The sequence below is a fragment of the Ooceraea biroi genome, chromosome 1 (assembly GCF_003672135.1).
Source record: "Ooceraea biroi isolate clonal line C1 chromosome 1, Obir_v5.4, whole genome shotgun sequence".
NCBI lineage: Eukaryota > Metazoa > Arthropoda > Insecta > Hymenoptera > Formicidae > Ooceraea > Ooceraea biroi.
In genome coordinates, this window is record NC_039506.1 from 3,735,488 (window position 1) to 3,755,452 (window position 19,965).

The 19,965-nt window shown below is 41.2% G+C and overlaps 2 protein-coding genes across 5 annotated transcripts in view; one reads left to right on the top strand and one right to left on the bottom strand.

The window, feature by feature from the left end:
• The first annotated feature begins 29 nt into the window (after positions 1-29).
• On the top strand, positions 30-4,254 carry LOC105280443 (out at first protein). Its single transcript, XM_026968155.1, has 4 exons — positions 30-332; positions 541-654; positions 740-1,058; positions 1,154-4,254. The coding sequence occupies exons 1-4, from the start codon at positions 237-239 to the stop codon at positions 1,456-1,458; spliced, it is 834 nt and encodes a 277-aa protein (XP_026823956.1). The 5' UTR covers positions 30-236; the 3' UTR covers positions 1,459-4,254.
• The window catches only part of LOC105280445 (putative transcription factor SOX-15), a 39,775-nt gene continuing 22,350 nt past the window's right edge, over positions 2,541-19,965 (bottom strand). For 2 of the 4 annotated variants that reach the window (XM_011341012.3, XM_026968149.1), the window contains 6 exons: positions 7,978-8,197; positions 7,509-7,702; positions 7,153-7,370; positions 6,582-6,888; positions 5,688-6,416; positions 2,541-3,219 (listed from right to left, as the gene is read on the bottom strand). In XM_011341012.3, coding sequence (XP_011339314.1) covers positions 5,869-6,416; positions 6,582-6,888; positions 7,153-7,370; positions 7,509-7,702; positions 7,978-8,197 — 1,487 coding nt within the window. In that variant the 3' untranslated portion in view covers positions 2,541-3,219; positions 5,688-5,868. Of the gene's footprint in view, positions 3,220-4,255; positions 4,294-5,687; positions 6,417-6,581; positions 6,889-7,152; positions 7,371-7,508; positions 7,703-7,977; positions 8,198-19,965 lie in introns of all 4 variants that reach the window. The other 2 variants (XM_026968144.1, XM_026968147.1) reach the window with 2 other exon arrangements.

A 19,965-nucleotide genomic window follows, 5' to 3' on the forward strand; every position in this document is an offset into this window, starting at 1 on the left:
ATAAGATAATTCAATCATGATATATAATATTTACCTTTCAGTGAATTGGCTGCACTGGTTGATCCGTTGATCGCTGAAAACATGGCAGTTGGAAATGTAGGCTGCCCGAAAATGTCAAGAATGGCAGCTTAATACGTTAGGTTATACTCAATTATAAAATAATTTTTTACAAACTAATATCGCTGTCCCGCTCGCGCGAAGAGACGAGCCCCGTGTAGTGGTTACAACATGCGACAATGAGGGGATTCAACGAATTTCTCGCAATTTGCATCGTACTGCAATACTTGTGCGGTGTATGCACTACGCTGTTGCTTATAAACGTAAAAAATCAGGTACAGACGGCTTGGTGGCAACAAATAATTTGGCTGCATGAAACTTACAATTCATTTACAGGAATGATTTTCTTTCCGCGACATTTCGAGTTAACCTCAACTCTTTGACATGAGCAAATTATGTGTGTCAATAAATGCATTTTTATGATAATGAATACAGTCAGGATCTAAAAATGATTACTAATTACTAATAATATTTTGTTTATAGGGTGGTGATATTCTTTTAGAAACAATCTCGTCTAATGTTACAGAAGATCTGATTACGTTGGAGTTCCAACGTTCCGATGGCACACTGGTCACGCAACTCGTTGACTTTAAAAATGTAATTACCTGTAGAATGTGAATATTTGTGAGAACGTATCTTTCTCACCGTTCATTTCCATGTATTTCTGTTACTTGAATTGTAGGAAGTTCAAGTTATAAAGGCTTTGGTGCTTGGCGAGGAAGAACGCGGTCAGAATCAGTATCAGGTCATGTGTTTTGTGAACCATTTTTATAAAGTGGATTTCATATCATCCGACGCAATGTCCAAATTACGTCAGAAAAATCCAGGCACTATACGTGTAGCGGAGGAAGATAGGGGTCATGTCAATTATACAATGGACTTGTTTCTGGATGTGTCTCAGTCGAAAGAAATATCAAAACACATAACTACACTGTGCGCAGAAGCGTCTGGTTCAACTTACACCAGGAATGACGACATAAAACAATGGATTCAGAGACCAGGTAATTGCCTATAAGACCGATATGATAGAAAATATTGTTGTATATATACATCATAAGCTATAGTAACGAATTATTGATTTTTGTGATATTATTAGGTTCTTCGGAGGAATTACTCATGGCAACTGTGTATAATTTTACAACCGTGCCACAAGCGAACGTAAACGACACGAGATCATTGTTAATATCCAAATGTGCGGACACATCAAATCTCTGGGCGCCTTGTACATGCTCTCTGGAATTATGCATTGGTTGGTATCCATGCGGAATAAAGTTTTGCAAAGGGAAATCCGATGGCAAGAAAATCGCTAGCACTTATCGGTGCGGTATAAAAACATGTAAGAAATGCTTTATATTCTCATATTATTCTAAAATGAAACAAAATTGCCTGTGGGACGAATGACATATAAGGACATTCTAGATTAAAATTTCAAATGTGATTTAAAAAGGCACGCGTCGCAGCGAGAACGGAAAAATTTAAGTAAACGAGTCATGCTAAAAGCAAAGTAAACACCTCAAAAAGTTTTGAGGAAAATACTCTAAATATAATAGATAGATAAAATATGAAAGATAACGTGAAGATATTAAAACATTAGCTTCCTTAATTAATTTGAAATTCAATATTGGACAGTCAGCACTTTATTAGTAGTTTATGACAGTCACAAAAAAATATTTATTAATAAAATCTTTTTATAAATTAACTTCTCTGACGTTGGCATTTAACTGAAGACCGCACATGCATCGATTTAAATTAATAACTAATAGAGAAAACCAAAAGATGCATTGTAATTTTATTTTCTCGAAATCCATATGGTCACATTCATATGGGCTATATATTATGTAGATTATGATATTGTAAGTAAAACCAAAGCCAATTATGCAAGAAACATTGTGCAGGATCATTAGATTTATATTAAGAATGAAAAAATTATATATACTTGAATATATATAAATGAATTATATATACTTTAAAAGGGTTTATGTTAAGGATTAGAACAAAGGCTTTGTATATTTAATTTTTTGGCAAGGGAAAATGATACATTAAATACTGAATATTTTTATGATTAAGACACATCAGACGTGTAATTATATAATTTTACATATATACGTAATTGATATAGAGATTTTACCGAGTGGATGTTTGTAACATTTTATATAATTTCTTCATTAATTTTTTTATATAGACATTTCTTCAGTGCACAGTACATTCCATCATTTTTAACGAAGTATCTTGGCATATTATTTTTATAATGCCACTTTTATATAGAATTTATATGGGACATTTTTCCGTCTGATCCACAGTTATATGTTCGAAAGATTACTACAAATGCTTTTACTCCTATTGAGTTTATCTAACATTCCTAATTATGGGTTATTTCATTTATGACAAATGAAATCATTCCAGTATACCCGTTTACATACTTACTTTTTACTGTATTGCATTTACTGAATTTTTCATACCAAGTATTACACATGTTACAAATAATCCATTCAAAATATTTTATTTCTTGGATAGAAATGTTAGTAATATAATAATTTGTATGTAGAAAATTTTATACATGACTTGTAAAGCTGCCATTTATACATTGTATGTGTACATTATAAGTTCTAATTGTACATAACACAAGTACAGTATAAGGAGATACAAATAATGTTGATCTAGACATGTATATGTAAATTCCGTGTTAATAGTTAAAAACTGTACAGTCTATTTAGGGTATAGAGTATCGTACGGTGACTTTATAAGAGTATTACCAATTTATATTAATACTTTAAATTACCTACAATTTGTAACGAGTATCTTTGCACGTTTCAATGAGAGAGTTACATCTGGCGGATTATTGTGAAACAAGACTGCAAAATCTGTCCATTTAATGTTCAATGGTTAAGTCATTGCTCTCCGAAATCCCTCACGTAGTATAAATTGAATTTACCGCAACAGAGAGATTCTTTGAAGCAAGGAAATACGTATATATACTTACGCTTGTAATCCGATGTTTGTGAAACGTTTACCATAAATATCTAGCAGTATTTAGTGTTGTCAGCAACCAGTCTACTGCGAATAAGATGTACGATGCAATGTGTTAATGGTGACGAGGATATATATACTCAGCGATTCCTCAATAGAGCTGGTCATCTATTGTTGAAGTCCTTCTAGCACTCACTATAAGCACAGAAACTGAACGTAGGAGAAATGACAATGATTGTATCGAGGTATTTTCAATGTGTCATGGAACAATACAGTCGGGATTAGAATAATGATGGACGAGATTTTAATCGAAATTTTTTTAATTGAATTGAAATTGAGTTTTAAACAGCAAATGTGGTATTTAATGTGGAACTGCTAGGTTTAGAGAACAAAAGTAATATCTTACTTTCAAGTTTCGAAATTCAAATCGACATATCGAAATATACTTTTTTCGTTTAAATTAATATTTAAATGTTAAATAAAATTTAATACAAGTTAATATCTAATTGAGCTTCAATTGGAAAATCGTTTTATTCAAAAGTCTTTTTTATCTAATCCCAACTTTGCCGCCAGTAATTGTTAAATTACATTGAACGATGTTACTAGTATATACTATAAATGCCATACCAAGTAAAACCATATAAGCATCGCACAATTTACGTGTAAATCAATGGGGATTAATACATAGAATGTGACAGAACAAATTCATGCACTATTTGTATATATACAGAAATATATATATGTAGATTCAATGGAGACTTGTAAGAAATGATTGCGGATTCTTAGTTTGTACCAATTTTAACAACTGTTTTAGTTACGGTGACGACTTTATATACATTATTGTAAAAAATGAAAGGGCGACATGTGCAATAAGAACTGCTCTAAGAATTTATATAATGCTGATATATATATTTAAATATTTATAATAATTTATTTAATATTTACCTTACGCCAATTTGTTGCTTAATTAATAAATGTATTATATTATATTTATTTAATCGAAGATTATATCTGTGTATGAAAGACTAATTCAAGAAGCCATTATGCGTAATGTGGAAAATGTAAACTACTTGTCAGTGTTTAAACTACTTTGTATCAACCCCCTTTGATGTCATCTATAGGTATCATTACATTATATATGATTTCAGTTACACATGATGTTGTATCTTATACACATATTTTTATATATATATATATATTTAATAAAAAGAATATTAATATACACACATACATCTGTGTCTTAATGACGTGCGGTTTTGGAACAATAACCTGAAAAATTGTTTAGTATATGCGTAACAAACATCTATTTAAATGATATTATTAACAAAATAAATATACAAATTTCATAAAAATATTCGTGAAAAATTTATAAGTGTATAATTTTCGCGCATCAAATTTTCATTCTATTTAATTGAAAACTTTAACTGAAATTCTAAACGGACATCCTAGTGTGTAATATTATATATGAGTTTCATATTATGCAAACTCCTACCGTTTGTATGTGTTTGCATGCTACGTATATATAATAAAATAAAAGATATGTAACAGTGAAATTCTTTAATAACGGATTATCTTTTTGTGAAAGGATATTCTTTTGGAGAATATATGCAAATAAACATTTGTTCATAATTGATTCTATTAAGTACGATACATTAATAATTAATAATAATATAATGTTAATTATAGTATATATATATATATATATATAATATATAATAGCAAAATAAAATATAATAGTAATAATAATTTAGTTCAACCCAGAATTCTTTACACATTTTTATGCACATCGAAGATGTTTTGCACCACTCGCATTTTTCTTAAGGTGCAATTCCTGATTGAAAGTTACTACAAGTATGATCATGACAAGCAAAAATTTATTTACAGATATAAGTATCGGTTTAATTTAAACATTACATTCACGTCTTTTCTCATTCTCAACTGAAAAGAAATTCTTACGAGCTCTCTCTCTCTCTCTGCCAAATAGTCCCCAGTATTAAAAGTAAATGCTAACTCGGAATATAAATACAAGAAGTCGATGCAAAACATTCCCTGACATGGTAAAAATCTCCTAGTATAATAATATAAATTCAATACCTCTCTTGCTACCATACTATGATCTTTGCTACTGTATATTATCTTTGATAACCAAACTACAGAAATGATATCTATGCGAGTATAGAATTCTCTCTGCAATTTTATGCTACACTAAGTCAGCTCTGCACCAACAGCCGCCTGGCATTACACTCCGTAGAGATACGACTACATGTAAAACCTGGATGTACATATATAGATGAAATTCAGAGATTCACGAAATTTACATAAAACGAAAATCATTTTACATTTTATGATATTTCGCAATAGCGTTACAAAATAATCCTCGTATCTCATGTTATCCCGCTTACCATAATTTGTTGGCAGGCGGCAATCGTATGTCACTGACTCGCAAATGAACGTGATTTCGATACAACTGAGATTCGTAAGAGATCGTGCTTACACATGAAACGTTTCGTAGAATTACGCTGCATAATAAATCGCGTTCCGGAAGAAACTGCAATTAAACGTAGCCCGTGCGCCGTGCAGATTTCAACGAATCGGATTGCAAATAGCACTTGTGCCCGCAAGAATTCGGAGTTAGAATACTCTATCTCCGAAGAGAAACGTACCTTCTATCGCGAGATAAAAATGCTTTGATATATTTTCGGGTAGCACCGACCACGGCGACGTGAAGTGTGCGCACAAGCGTCCCGTTCTTTCCAGTCTATCCACGATCGAGATCGTCCCTGAAGTTTACACAAACCAGTTCAATCCGAGCCGCGGATCATCCGTGCACTGGAAAAAGAAACACTAGCTACTGTAGCACGTTTTGCGCACGTCCGCGAGTATAACACTGAAATCATCGTCGGCCTTCGGCGCATGCTCCATGCTCTGAGTTTGTTGCTGAGGCTGCGACTGCTGCTGATGCTGTTGTGGGGCTGGATGGTCCGGGTACTTGGATACTTCCAGGTTCTGGTGGTACTGCTCCATGGTGTGGCCGATGGCAACGTTGGAGCAACGGGTGTCCTTGTTGCTCTGCTGATCGTCGACGATGCACTGAGAGTTTGATATGTCCAATTGGGACTGCGCCGGGGTCCCGTAATAGCGTAGATCGCTGGCGTAGTTGTGGTTGCTGTCCAACATGCTCTGAGAAGACAGGCTTGAATGAGCCACGCTAGTTGGATGGGAGGAATACTTGAAATACTTTTCCAGCTGCAGCGCCTGCTGCTGATCTTCCTCGGCGCTCATGCCTGGATCGATGTGACTCCCGAGGATCGCGTGCTGCTGAGCGCCACTGCTGGAAGACGTATCCGTTTGGTACTCCTGGTGATGCGGCATTTGGTATCGGTGCACTGTGCCTGTAAGAAATCAACGAAAGATATTTACAATCGTGCATCTTCATTGAAAGCAGTTGTGATCGTTCGATATTTGCCAAATGATGATATTATACCGCGCTAAGATGATCTTTTCACTTCTTTAGATAAACTTTAGATAAAATTTGGCAAATGGAAAGAGAATATTACCGGAACAACTTTCGGTGGCTCCGCGAATGCCTATGGACTGCTGCCGATTTCCGGCGCATTGGACTGGATTGTAATTGCTCTCGACCGATTGCATCGAATAGTTCGTCGTGCCTTTGGATGATTGTGTGCTACTGTAATGCTGCATCGTTTGATCATGCGGCGAAGCAACTGGCGGATAAAACGTGCCTGTGACGGATCCGACGTTGTCGAAACCGGAGCGCAATTTATTGCACGATACCATCATGCCATTCGCTATGCCCACTGCGGCTATGCTCGTGGACTGTCTTTCGAAGTTCAAATAACCCACCTGCGTGAGATTAAATTCATGTTAAATATTAATATTCGAGACAGCACAAGAATGTCGAGAGCTTTATTTGATTTAGCGCAAAATAATTCATCATAACGAAGTTAAAATTTAAACAGATTTATTAAATTATGAAAGATATTAATTTAAAATATTTATGCGATTAAGTTAAGAAACGTTATATAACACTTTTTATATTATTTTAATATCTTTACAGTTAGTTTTAATAACGTGATACGCAATATCAAAATTATACGAAATACGTACGGATTTCTTATATGTTAGTGTATCCGTGTAACCACCGGAATTCTGACACGATGATATGCTAGTGTTACTAGCATGAGCCGTGTGCAGTTGATTGTCGCTACTCATAAAAGTATATCGTTTCGTTTGGTCGGTTATATCTCCATGCTGTTTCGAGGTACCCTCCATCAGATCTCGTTCCGGATCTGGATTTTGAGAAGACGACAGATGACCGCCGTCGCCTGATCAATTAAATCATCTCAATCGCGGCCTCATGCATTTGTTCGGATAACGGTTGTCGCAAATTATTTATAATGCTTGATAGATTAATTTTGATCAAATTGATATAAGGATGATTTATTGTTGTTTTACAAATTTACCATCAGGTTCAGGACTGGCCACTGGAGATATGTCCGGGGTATGAATAATAGGCGTGTAGGGACTGCCGTAAAGCGAATTATTTTCCGACTTGTACTCTTGGATACCCTGCTGCTGTTGATGATATAGGGATGAGATCGGGGAATGGCCACCCCACGGAATCTGAGGTATGCCCTGGTAACTGTCCATTTTGGACCTTAAACATATTTCAATTACACTTGTAATACATGATTGATATTTCCGCACGAGTTATATAAAATTAAAATTTATTAATTAATTCGTAATCTCTCCATCAAAACAAATTGTTGGTAGATTTAAATATTACTATATCTTAGGTACAATATTAATTTCTTCAAGATTACAATATCGTTATCGACCAGCGCTTAAATCTTTGCAAGACCTCTCAATTAACTAGCAGTTACTCTTGCACATACGTTCATTAGCGGAAAATACGAGTCAGTATCGACTTACATGGAATGATGAATCGGGCCCGCGGGGTTGGGCCTGTTGCCCGCGGTGTTGGTCGCTGAGGGAGGCGAGGACGGTGCACCGGGTGTCCGTTTCGCGTGCTTCCTACGCCGCGGTCTGTACTTGTAATTCGGATGTTCCTGCATGTGTATGACTCGGAGCCTCTCAGCCTCTTCGACATAGGGTCTTCTGTCTTGCGGGGTTAACCCTCGCCATTTTTTACCTGGAAAATCGAACAAAGTCTCCTTAAAAAAAGAAAAGTAAAGAGAGAATAGAAGAAATAGATACCAAAACACATACAGTACGATTAAACGACACACAATATATAGCATGACTCTTACCATCGTTCTGATATTCCCTACGCAGCATAACAGTCAAAAGATATAAAACATCAATATATTGCAAATATATCTTTGCAAAAATGCGATATCGAAATATCTTTAAGTAATGAAATTTCATGATATCATGATATTAATAGAGGAGAATCCCCTATTATGAGATATGCTCCTAATGTGAGATAATGGGGTTTCTGCTAAACTAGTGAGCACCATCTGTTAGTTCCACCATGAACTTATTACTCTTGGTGTAAAATGTATTTAGTGAAAAATTCATTGTTCGTTATTGCGTTTAGCCTTTGCAAGAAAAGATTTGTGAAATTGTGAACATGTCAAAGGAACTTGAGGTAAGTCTTTAAACCTTGTTTATTATATAATAAGGAAATGGTTGGCAATAAATTCAGTATGCAATGATAGAATAGAATCATAGTAACAGGAAAATACGCAATTTGTTGAATTGCTTAATTGTAGAGGTTAGATTTCATGATCGCGGAACCGCTAGGCGTGTGGCTCGTATAATGAGATATTCAGGGTACTCTTAATATGAGATAATTATTGCTCGAATATGAAGATTACGTAGTGTAATAAAATGAAAGAAAATACTACTTAAGGTTAAAGAAAAGTTAATACGAATTTATATTACGAATTTTTGTGTATTTAATTTTTATAGAATCTGACTATGGAAGTTAGAGATACGAGGAAGCGTCGACAGTGGAATCGTGAAGATTTGGCGAAGGCTGTGGCAGCAGTATTTTTATAAAACTATCTAATAAAGATTTTAATTGCAATACTGATGTATTTTGCGCTTTTAACACCGATTTCTGAAGTATCTTATATTAGGAGCACACTTTCTCGATCCTGCGTAAAGCTCTTTTCAAAATTTTTTTAATTTTCGGAAAAAATAATATTTAAATTAGATTTTTCATTCTACCAACCTAAAGCTTATTAAATTCTCTTCAAGATAACGTATTACATTTTTTAATTCTGCCCATAGATTTCCTTACATTCGGCAAAATCGATATGGTATCTCATAATCGGGAACTTTCCTCTACATGTATATAATGATATATAGCGAAAATTCAAAAAGAGAAAGTCATATCTATAGTCGAAAATTAAGTCTCAAGTTTTTAATAAATCAAAGCGCACTTGTTGTGAGCTAAAAATAAAGTTTCATCATGTGCCTTCGAAAATGAATTCATCCAGCACATCTATATTGCTCGCAGACGTCACCGGCGCGCCAAGTTACATCGACGATAGCGCGATTATATAATATAACGATCCTCACGAAATCTCGCGTTCGTAAATACTCCGATAAATTACGTTGCACGACAATAATGGGGCAAGCACCGTGTACATCTTGGTATCCCGAATCCCGATAAAATCGGTCGGTCGATCCCTTTGGCTAACGATGCGCTTAATTCGGCTCGCGGGAGACGGAGAGAAAAAGGAAGAGAGAGAGCAGCCCTATCTCTCATGGCCCGATACGTGCAAAACAAGTACAGAAATGGTCCCTACTCGTTGCGCATACACAACGTACTTAGTGATATACGTATTACAGGTGGGCTTGGTCTGCGGCGGGTCTTGGTCTGACGACCAAGGCTGGAATCTGCCTCGGTTGCGTTCAATATGCCAACATGGTAGGCCGGAATATCATTAAGCGAGGCATAAGGGTTAATACGAACATAAGATGTTCGCGACAAGAACGAAAAAATTGGGCGCGAGGCGGATGTATATATGGCGTGCGCGGCGTACATATATACGTGCGGGGCCACGCCGGTATATATAATATATATATATATATATATGTATATACATATACTTGTACATACGTACGGTCTGTATAGGTACATAGGCGCATGGGGGCGTAGATATGGGTGCGCCCGTGCCTTCAGCCAGCCACGAGGCACGAACCATTATTTCATATTTCATTTTGTATATTTCAACTCTCCGGAGAAGAGACTCTAACTCAGGGAATCCCGGAAGAGGCGGAGGGGCGGAGAGTAACAGGAAACACGTGTGCGAATCGGTTATTACGGGGGAGTATTGTCGAAATTGCGCTTGGATATCTCAAATTTCGCGAGTATCCTTTCTCTCCTTCTTTGCAGCTCGATTCTGTCTGCTGACGAATATATTATAAATTACAATTATTACTGTAATAAAATTGTAAGTACTCAAGATTACTATTTGGGCATTCCCGAAATGTTCCGTCTTTTGTGACAATCCAAATGAAGGAAAGTGAAGAGAAACGAAAAGAAGAAACGTGAAGCGTCTCGAGCGTCTCGCAAAGGGATCCAGCTTTTGTCGTCCAACAATGTTTTCTTCCCTCTAGCGACTTCTTTATTTCTCTCGTGTTGCGGCCAGCCGACTCCCCGGCTTCTCCGCAGAAAAAAAAGAAGAGGAAGTAACGAAAGGAGGACTCCTCGGGAGGAGTCTCCGCGCGCGAAGGAGACACACGAACATGGTTTTCGGCTCACAATAAGCAAACTTAATTTAATATTCCTGAGCGCGCTCACGCGTGCACGCGGTTAGCTATCCGGCGGTGATTCATCATCACACCCGCGCACGTTGCGTCCCACCGTGATGTCCTCGTTAAGTATTCTAACGGTTGGCGTGTACCTCTAATTTACCGCGCTTAGACCGAGGCTCGGTCGGACGACTTCATTAATTTCGATGTTCCGAGCAAAAGCGGGCCGGATTAGGGCCGCCGTCGCGGGCATCTTGCCTCGAACCATCCCGTACAGCTCTCGTTTATCGTGGGCTTTGCGATATCTTGCATAATCGAGCGGCGGCTGAAGACACATGGTGTGATCAAGAGACACTCTCGATTCAGTCCGGAATAGAACGACCGCCAGGGAAGATTTTTCGACGTCCCTCGCGGTGGTTTGGAACGTTAAATTGCATTCACGTGCGTCGATTGCACGATCGCGATCGACTCGTGCGGGATCACCTGCATGGATTCATCACGAGTGAAACACGAGAGAATATGAATTAGCAACGGCCACGGCGACAAATTATGAGATTCCTGCGAACGCGCGAACCGCGTTCGCCAGCCGCGAGACCGCGCGCGTCAAAAGGTCCCAATCGAGTCTCTTCGTCGTGGAGAAACGTGCGTCCCGCTGCAGCCGTTGACATTTTCCAGAAAGCTCGTTCGTTCTACCGCTAATTAACGATTCCGCGGTGATTTACGCGCGTGGCCGCCGGTAATTCACTTGACCGGCGATCGCCGATTAAACCTCGCTCCGTTCCATCCCTCTTCGCCTCTCGCCGATGGCTCGTGGTGATGGGCACCCAGGCAAGAATTTCGTTATGGTTGTGCGGGTGCAGGCATAGACAGTCGCGCGAACTGGCACGTGACATTTTCAGAATCGAGCGAGAAACTTCTCGCAGGCGGCATTTAGAATATCACCGTCGCCGGAGTTAGTTAACGCCCGCAATCCGCGCCCGGCTGATTCTCGACTTTAATTACGCGGATACCCCCGATAAATCCTCCGGGTCGATTGAAATATTTCTCGCGTTGGTTCGCCAGCTTCGCCTCGCGCGCGCCGTCAAGTAGCCGTAAAGTACAGCATCAAGCAATAGTACATCGTAATCGTAAAGTATAGCATGAAGCTCGCTCATAAATCCATCCGCTCTATTGTCGAGCGGCGACTAGGGGCCGGTTGACGAGCTCGATTCGAGGAAAGTCCAACGCCGACAGCGGTTTTGCGCCCTTGCGAAACTCGTGCCGTTCCATCTCGTAGTTGCAAATTCGTGCAACGCGTAGACGCACCGCCATACGTTATAGGCAATGGTCTACAGCACGACGGAAAAGGCGAAGAGACGAAGAGAAGAGAAGAGGAAGAAGAGGGCCGGAGCAAGGCCCCACGTCGGTGGGACCGCTTCGCGCACCCCGCCCAACCTGGGTCGCCTACTGTCACCATTAATAATACGTCTCCCGTCCCGTGATGTATCTCATCTCCCTCGGCGTTGTGTGCGCCGACTGTGCACACCGACGCGTCCACCTGCACACACAGATGCAATACCGACGTGCATGATCTGGGAGGGGCACGCGACGAGACCGAGGATTGTCATTTTTGTACATTTTCAAGAGATTTCGAGGCACTAACAAAAATACGTCGAATTAATTTATAAAATTGCACGGTTGATTTTGTTCTTATTAATTCTGTGTTGAGCCGAGGACACTGAGAATAAAATTCTTTTGCTGAAAATGTAGAGACTTTGAAAAATTCTATAGAATTTCGTTACATTGCTAGTTTGAACGCTGACATTCACTATGACAGTTACTTTCCGAGACAAAGATGTAGATATTAGACAGCGTTCACCGGCCGCGCCATTCAGACTCGCCTCGTACACGTTGAGTATGTACAATTGACTCGAGTGGCGAACACGTGGACGTGGCGTCTCGCCTCCTCGTTTTCCATGGACAATCTCGACGACGAGTGCACTTCCGCACTCCGCGGCACAAGGGAGACTTATCCGTCATGGGTGATCGACGTGTGCACCGCGTGATCTTAATGCAATATCTCAAAGACTGAGATATTTGAAAGGGCATCAGGTGACAAGCTTCGAGATATTTGGCAACGCAAAAAACAAACTTACTTAAGAAGCTTGCCTCGATCGCATTCCTTGACGCATTCTCTGTCTTCAAGACGGGATGACGCTTATATCTTGAGGAGAAAAGAAAAAAGAAGAGAGGAAGATAGACGTTAAACGTTCGTCTCGGATTCTTCGGCGAGGAGTCGACCGGAAAAAGCCGCGCGTTAGTCGCGCCTTGTTCCTTAAACGTGTCACGGAACCGCGAAAGAAACGTTTCCGCGCCGCTAGTGGAAAGACTGACACGTTCCTGTCGAGAGTACGTGCCGTGTGGATGGATACGCCGCGTCATAATCGCCGTAGACTTCAGCCGAACCTCGCGAAAGTACGGGATGACTGACAATCTTGGGTGAGAGATCTTGCCGGATGATGCTGGATGGTGCGATTTTCCGTAGAAAGTACTACTCACAAATACGGACCCCATTTATTGGGTTGGCCAAAAAGTAATTGCGTTTTTTTTATATAAATAAAAGGCGAATTTTTCATGGGAAACAAAAACTTTATTAAACAATATATTGTCCATTTTGTTTGATTATCTTTTGCCATTTTTCAGGCAACTTCATGATTCCGCGCTCAAAAAAGTTCTTATCTTTTTCAGCAAAAAACAATTCCAACAACGATTTGATATCCTCATCAGCAGTAAAGGTTTTACCATTCAAGGCGTTTTGCAAAGAACGAAACGAATGGTAATCTGATGGTGCCAGGTCTGGCGAATATGGTGGATGTGGTAACACATCCCATCCAAGCTGCAACAATTTTTCACGAGTGACCAAACTTGTACGTGGTCTAGCGTTATCATGGTGAAACGCAACACCTTTGCGATTCACCAATTCTCGACGTTTCTGTTTGATGGCATCATTTCATTTATCCAGTTGACGACAGTATATGTCTGAATTAATGGTTTGATTCCTTGCAAGCAGCTCAAAATACACAATACCTTTAAAGTCCCACCAGACTGACAGCATAATCTTTCTTTGGTGAATATCTGCTTTTCAAGTGCTTCGAGCAGGTTCATCACGCTTGCTCCACGATCTTTTCCGTTTGACGTTGTTGTAGACGATCCATTTTTCGTCGCCTGTTATCATACGTTTCAAAAATCGATCATTTTCCTCACGTTTCAAAAGAGAATCGCAGATGTCAATACGCTTAGTGAGATGAATTTCTTTGAGCTCATGTGGTACCGAAATATCGAGCTTACTAATGTATCCAAGTCGTTTTAAACGGTTTTCAACACTCGATTTCAATATGTTAAGATTCTCAGCAATCTCTCGTGTCGTTAAACGCCGATTGGAATCGATCAGTGCCTTTATTTTGTCATCATCAATTTCGATTGGCCTTCCTGAGCGTGGTGCATCTTTCACATTAAAATCTGCAGATCGAAATTTAGTAAACCAATTTTGACACTGCCGCAGTTTTAAAGCATCTTCGCCATATACATGACATAACTTTTTATGAGCTTGCACAGCGTTTTTCCCTTTTCGGAAGTAATAAAACAAAATATGACGAAAATGTTCTTTTCGATTTTCCATTTTGAAATCGACGGCAAACAAACAATTGTTAACGAAATCGTGTACTTTCTTTTTGTAAAACAAGCTTGAACTGTGAGTTGTTAACCTACATAATGAATTTGAGGTTTAGAATGAAGTTAGTTACATTTCAAGACATGTATGTCCATCTATTGTAAAAAAAACGCAATTACTTTTTGGCCAACCCAATAGTTTCATTAGTCTTCTCATCAACTTCACGCAGTGTGAGAAACTGAGAAAAATGAGAAAATTATCTCGCGTATCACCAAACGTATCCATCGCGCTATTTGCAAATCACCCGATGCGTATCGCGAGACATCGACACGCAGCATGAATTATCATATCACTTCATCCGTCGTTTTTCTGATCCGACCTGTATAGGCGTGGTGCGGACGATCCACGCCGGAGATCACGAGAGGGACAAAAGTCGAAGTCGTCGATGAATCGCCGACGAGCCCGTCCGTGCTCGAGGGCTTCCTCCTGCCTCTCCCTATCCCGCTGTCTCGCCCCCTCACCATGTGTATTTTCATAAATATAATAATTTGTTTCTCTCTCTCCGAGCGAGCACAGATATTGCGGTCTCCATCGTCCTCATCGTCCTCATCATCTTCGTCGTCGTCGTCGTCGTCATCGAGGATAGGTGGGTCGATCGTGTAAGCGTCGTCGGAAGGTAAGGTAAGGGTGCGGCCCAGACTCCGCTCTCGACTCCACCTCATTACCCGGCATTCTATGCAGAGACCGCGCTTATGGCTTATTATTGCTTTGGCTTAGCCAACCCGTCGATTCCTTCGTCCTTCTTACAGACGGATACATATGTATATACGCGCGGCTGTATATACCGGGATACAATGTATACAATGCACGCGTGTCCGCACGCGTACGCGTGTGTAAGATATAGGGTGACGCACGTAAAGCGTGACGACTTGACGTCGCTGAAATCGATAGCTTCGGCAGGCGACATTCTCGGTGAAAGCGTCGAGTTTCAGGAAGAGAGCACTCGCCTCGCTCGGTGATTTAATATTAATTAAATCGCACATCGGTGTGCCCGTTATCTCACACGCACGGAGACGCGGATCTCCGCGCGCGCGCGTACGACCACCGTACACGCGTTCGTCCGTTCATCGTCCCTCCGACGACCTCCTCGAGCTCATTTTATATGTATGTGCGATTATTGGTCCCGATCTTGTCTCGCGGTTCGTTACGTTGCTTCGCCTACTAGCAGGCACGGCGAGGAGAATCTCCTCTCTCTGCTCGTCCGCTCTCTGCGTAATGCCCTCGCCGAGAGACTTTGTCGGTGCGATCGGTTCGAGCCGGCCGCACATAAAGAGCATGCTCCGGGAGATTCAACGGGTGCAACGCGTCGACTCTGGCCGGCGCGTTTCGTAAAAATTCAGAGACGATCACGTGTAACTCCGAGTAACTTTTCGAACAACGCGGACGAGAGGCGCGTTCGTCGATGCGCCGACCCGATTTGCGCGATTAAGTCGATCGTCGAACAACTTTACTAGTCGACGATTGCCAGATTGATGATGATGGTAGCGGTTTAAATGCATTGGATTGAAACGAGCGTATGAATGCGCAGCGGACACGGACACGCGCGCGCCTGTGTGTGCGGATGGTATAAAGAAACAAATGAGTTTCGTGATCGTACGAGAGGCCGATCTTGTCACGGATTAATCGAGCAACGCCGTAGAAAACGATCAAGTTCCTTTGTAGATCGCAGATGTAGAAAAAGCAGAGAGAGAGAGAGAGAGAGAGAGAATGGTGTAACAAGGGTAGGCAATGTTTTAATTAAACATATAGAGACTAACGTTATGTCAAACTAGAGTAAAAAGAAAACTTTCGATCTAGATTTCTCTCCAATTCTGGCCGTGGAAGAATAAATGAAATTGCAAATCAACAGATTTGATCGCATGATAACGATTCATATTCAGCAAATTCATACAAAATGAAGGTGCAAAATTAGAGAAATACGAAGAGGAAAGCTATGTCAATGATGTCTTGGTAATTATTTACGCATAAACTACTATAATCTACGCCGACTTGTTAATGGCGTCATAAAAACTGTGTAAATAAATTAATATTATAATCGTACTAAAATAAATTTATACAGATATTTATCGTATTTGCATTCATAAGTTGTACTAAACTCATCACAATTATTGACAGTGATAATTTATAAAAGAATTATACCGTTCAAATTTTATTTGTTATTAGTGGAGAGACAACAATTTCTTAGAGTTGCAAATTTTATCTGTGGAATATTTGACAAAATATAATAAATAAATACAATATCATTGTACGTTACATTACGTCACGTTACGTTACGCAGCAGCTTGCTGCGTTTATCGCAGCAAAATCTCACTCGAATGGCCAAATTTTTCCACATAACGGCGAATCAGCGCGATCGGGACCTATATATTCATGCTGCATTTAGCCGTGCAGCAGGATGTAGGTTGCCGTTTAGATCGGCCGACCCCTTTTCCCTATGAATATTTTTACGAAAACGCAATTTACAGAGTGGGCAGAGCCGATTCCAGTCTCAGAAGTTCATCCACCGTGCAGTCGAGGTGCTATTGTTCGAGAGCCGCCCGATGGAGACGAGGAGAAGCGGAACGGGAGGAGGAGGAGAAGAAGGATGGTATCGAGGAGGTGATATGTATATGCATATGTATGTATACGCGAAGAAAAGTGGGCCTTTCCCTCGGAGCTCGAACCGTTCTTACGCACTTCTATCGCGCGTGTATTAATTTCAATCGACTGCCGATCTTTTCCGATCTATCTCCCGCGGCTCTATCCGAAAGGTCACCACAGCTTAGCAACGGCTTATTACGTTTGTTACTCCAATCCTTATTATTCATCCTTATTATTATTCACCACGGTGTCTCGGGATGCCCGTGTTTAGCCATTATTACGAAGAAATCTCGATCACGGTATCATTATCAAATTATTATTCAGTTCTTCGATCGAAGGATCTCCATTCGATCGGCGGCATCCGGAGAAAAGTAGCTCACGAGGTGGCTAGTACCTGCGCGGCTAATAACTTTCGATCGGTCCACCGTCCCTTAAATCGACCAACGAGGTCGACGTTATCGGCCCTTCCGCACCGAGCACCATTATAGTGAGATACTGTACACGCCGATCCGTCGTTTAAGGGTCGCGAATCGGCCACGTTCGGAAGGCAGTTCGGTACTTTATGAGAGAGAGAAGCGCATTCTCCTTTCAGAGAAGAATATACGGGGTGTCCCGGTATCGTCTGCAAAGGTGGATTTTCAGCCACGAACTTTTCAATAAAATCTACGATTCCGATTAGCAGAAGGTTTGCGGGATGTTATCGCTTATCCGTAAATTCTCAATTTCCAGCTTTAAATATCGCGGGATAATATGTATCAATCCGTAAGTTAAATCTTTATTAAGATAAAATTAACGAATAAACCAAAAATACAAAAAGGTACCATTAACTGTTGTTCACGTTGTGTTTATTTATGTAGTGTCCAAAAACTCATCGAAATTCTAGTATGGATGATTTTGCAACATTCGATATCTTAAGGGGATCCTGGAGTCTGTATTACCGGCGGAATTGGTCGATCTTACTGTATTAATTACTCTTTAATGATTGTATAGAATGAAAAATCCTTCTCCACGATTAAAGTATACAAAGAAATATACCGAGCGAAACTCGACTGTATGTTAAAAACGACAAAAAAATTTACAGTTTTATTATCGGCTTATTGTGACGTCACCTCGTACATTAATGTTCTTAATATAAATGTTTTGCAGTTTGTGTGGCCAAAATTCGATAATCGCAAGGACGGAACAAAATGAAAGAATATGGGGAAGCTTTTAGAAATGAGTTTAGAAGCCTAGTGCAAAAGTAATTAGTGCAGAAAGATTCGTGATCATTTCGTGCCTACGTATGCCTGTGAAATCGTGGCTGAATAAAAAATTGTGATTTTTTTCCGTTTGGAAAGTCAATTCCTGCTTTTCACGTTACATTATTGTGTGCACTTTCATCGTGGAAAAGGATTTTTCATTCTGTGAATTCAATAAAAAGAAAATACAGGAAAATCATCGATTCCGCCGGTAATTCCGACGCCGCGACGGAGTTCACTGGCCACTCCAGGATCCCCTTAATATCGCAGCAAAGTCCCGGTCTTCTGAGGTATTTCTCATTTTTATCAAATATTCACGATGGAAAGGACATCCTATATATACGTAGGTTCGCGGAGGGCGGCGTTTGCGGGAGGAAGGGGGAAGTAATCAGAGGCACTAAACTACGATACCACGTTGGCAGTTGGAGCCCTGTATCTCCGCTGTCGCCGGTGGTACGACGCGCTTGGCATTATTCGCGGGCTGCCACATTTGTCGTAGGTGGTCCCGTGACACGGCGCAGTGGCGTCGCGCGACTTACCGTATAAACGATGCCGTGCGAGCCACAATATACGCCACCGTCGTCGTCGTCGTCCCCGTGATCCTCCTTCGGCGAGGCTGATCTCGCGTATAACGCGATATCTCCGCGCGAATCGCCGGCCTCGCTGTTAACTAACGATCGGCTTAACGGCGGGAACGGGAAAAGGCGGACGCATTCGCGAGAAGCCATCGACGACGATGATGGCGACCAATTCGAGCAAACGCATTCGTTTCTAATGCTGACGGACACGGGATCCCGAAGATGGGCTAACGGTCGGGGAGAGCGATTGATAAAGATGCGCGGGCACGTGTGTCACCGGATATAAGGTGCCCACACACGCATGCCGCATCGGCGTACGTGTGCGCGTTGCCTACCTCACACCGGCGACAGAGTGCAACACACTCACGCGGATCCGCGTGCATGTGGTACGCGCGTACGTGTAGTCATCGTGCGCGAGCGCACGTACGTACATACGCAGCGCTCGCTGCATGCGCGCGTGTTCGCGCGGATTGACGGAGTAACGGATGTAGATGCGCGGACGAACAGGCGAACGCACGAGCGGACGGACGGACGGATCGACACACAGCACGCGCATGAATATGTAGGATGTCTGGACAGAAAAAACAAGACGAGGGAAAAGTGGGGGCGGCAAAGGATCCGGCGCGCATAGTAATCGCAGCCGCGTCATGCCAACATCGCGCCGCGATCACCTAATGTTCGATCGATAAACCTGACGAGTTTTCCTTACTCCTGCGCCGATAACCGGCGCGGGGGAGGGAAACGCGAGGGAGGGAGGGGGAGAAGGGGGTATTGGTGATTTACGGGCTTGCTCGTCGGCGTGAGACGAACGAACAAAGAGAGGAGAGAGAAAAGGTGGAGGAGAGGGAGGAGACGTAACGATAGGGGGACAGGGGGGGAGGGAGAAGAGCACGTGTGCACGCACGCAGCACACGCGCGAGCCTAAACGCACACCACGCGCAGAGCGCTGAAATGGGCATGGGCATGGTAGGTGGGCATACGCGAGGAGGAGAGTTTACAATTTTCTGCACGACGGCCACTCGATCGTTCGAGTGCCAATAACGCTGCGGATGCCAATCGCCGATAATTCAAGGTACAGCTGTCCGCG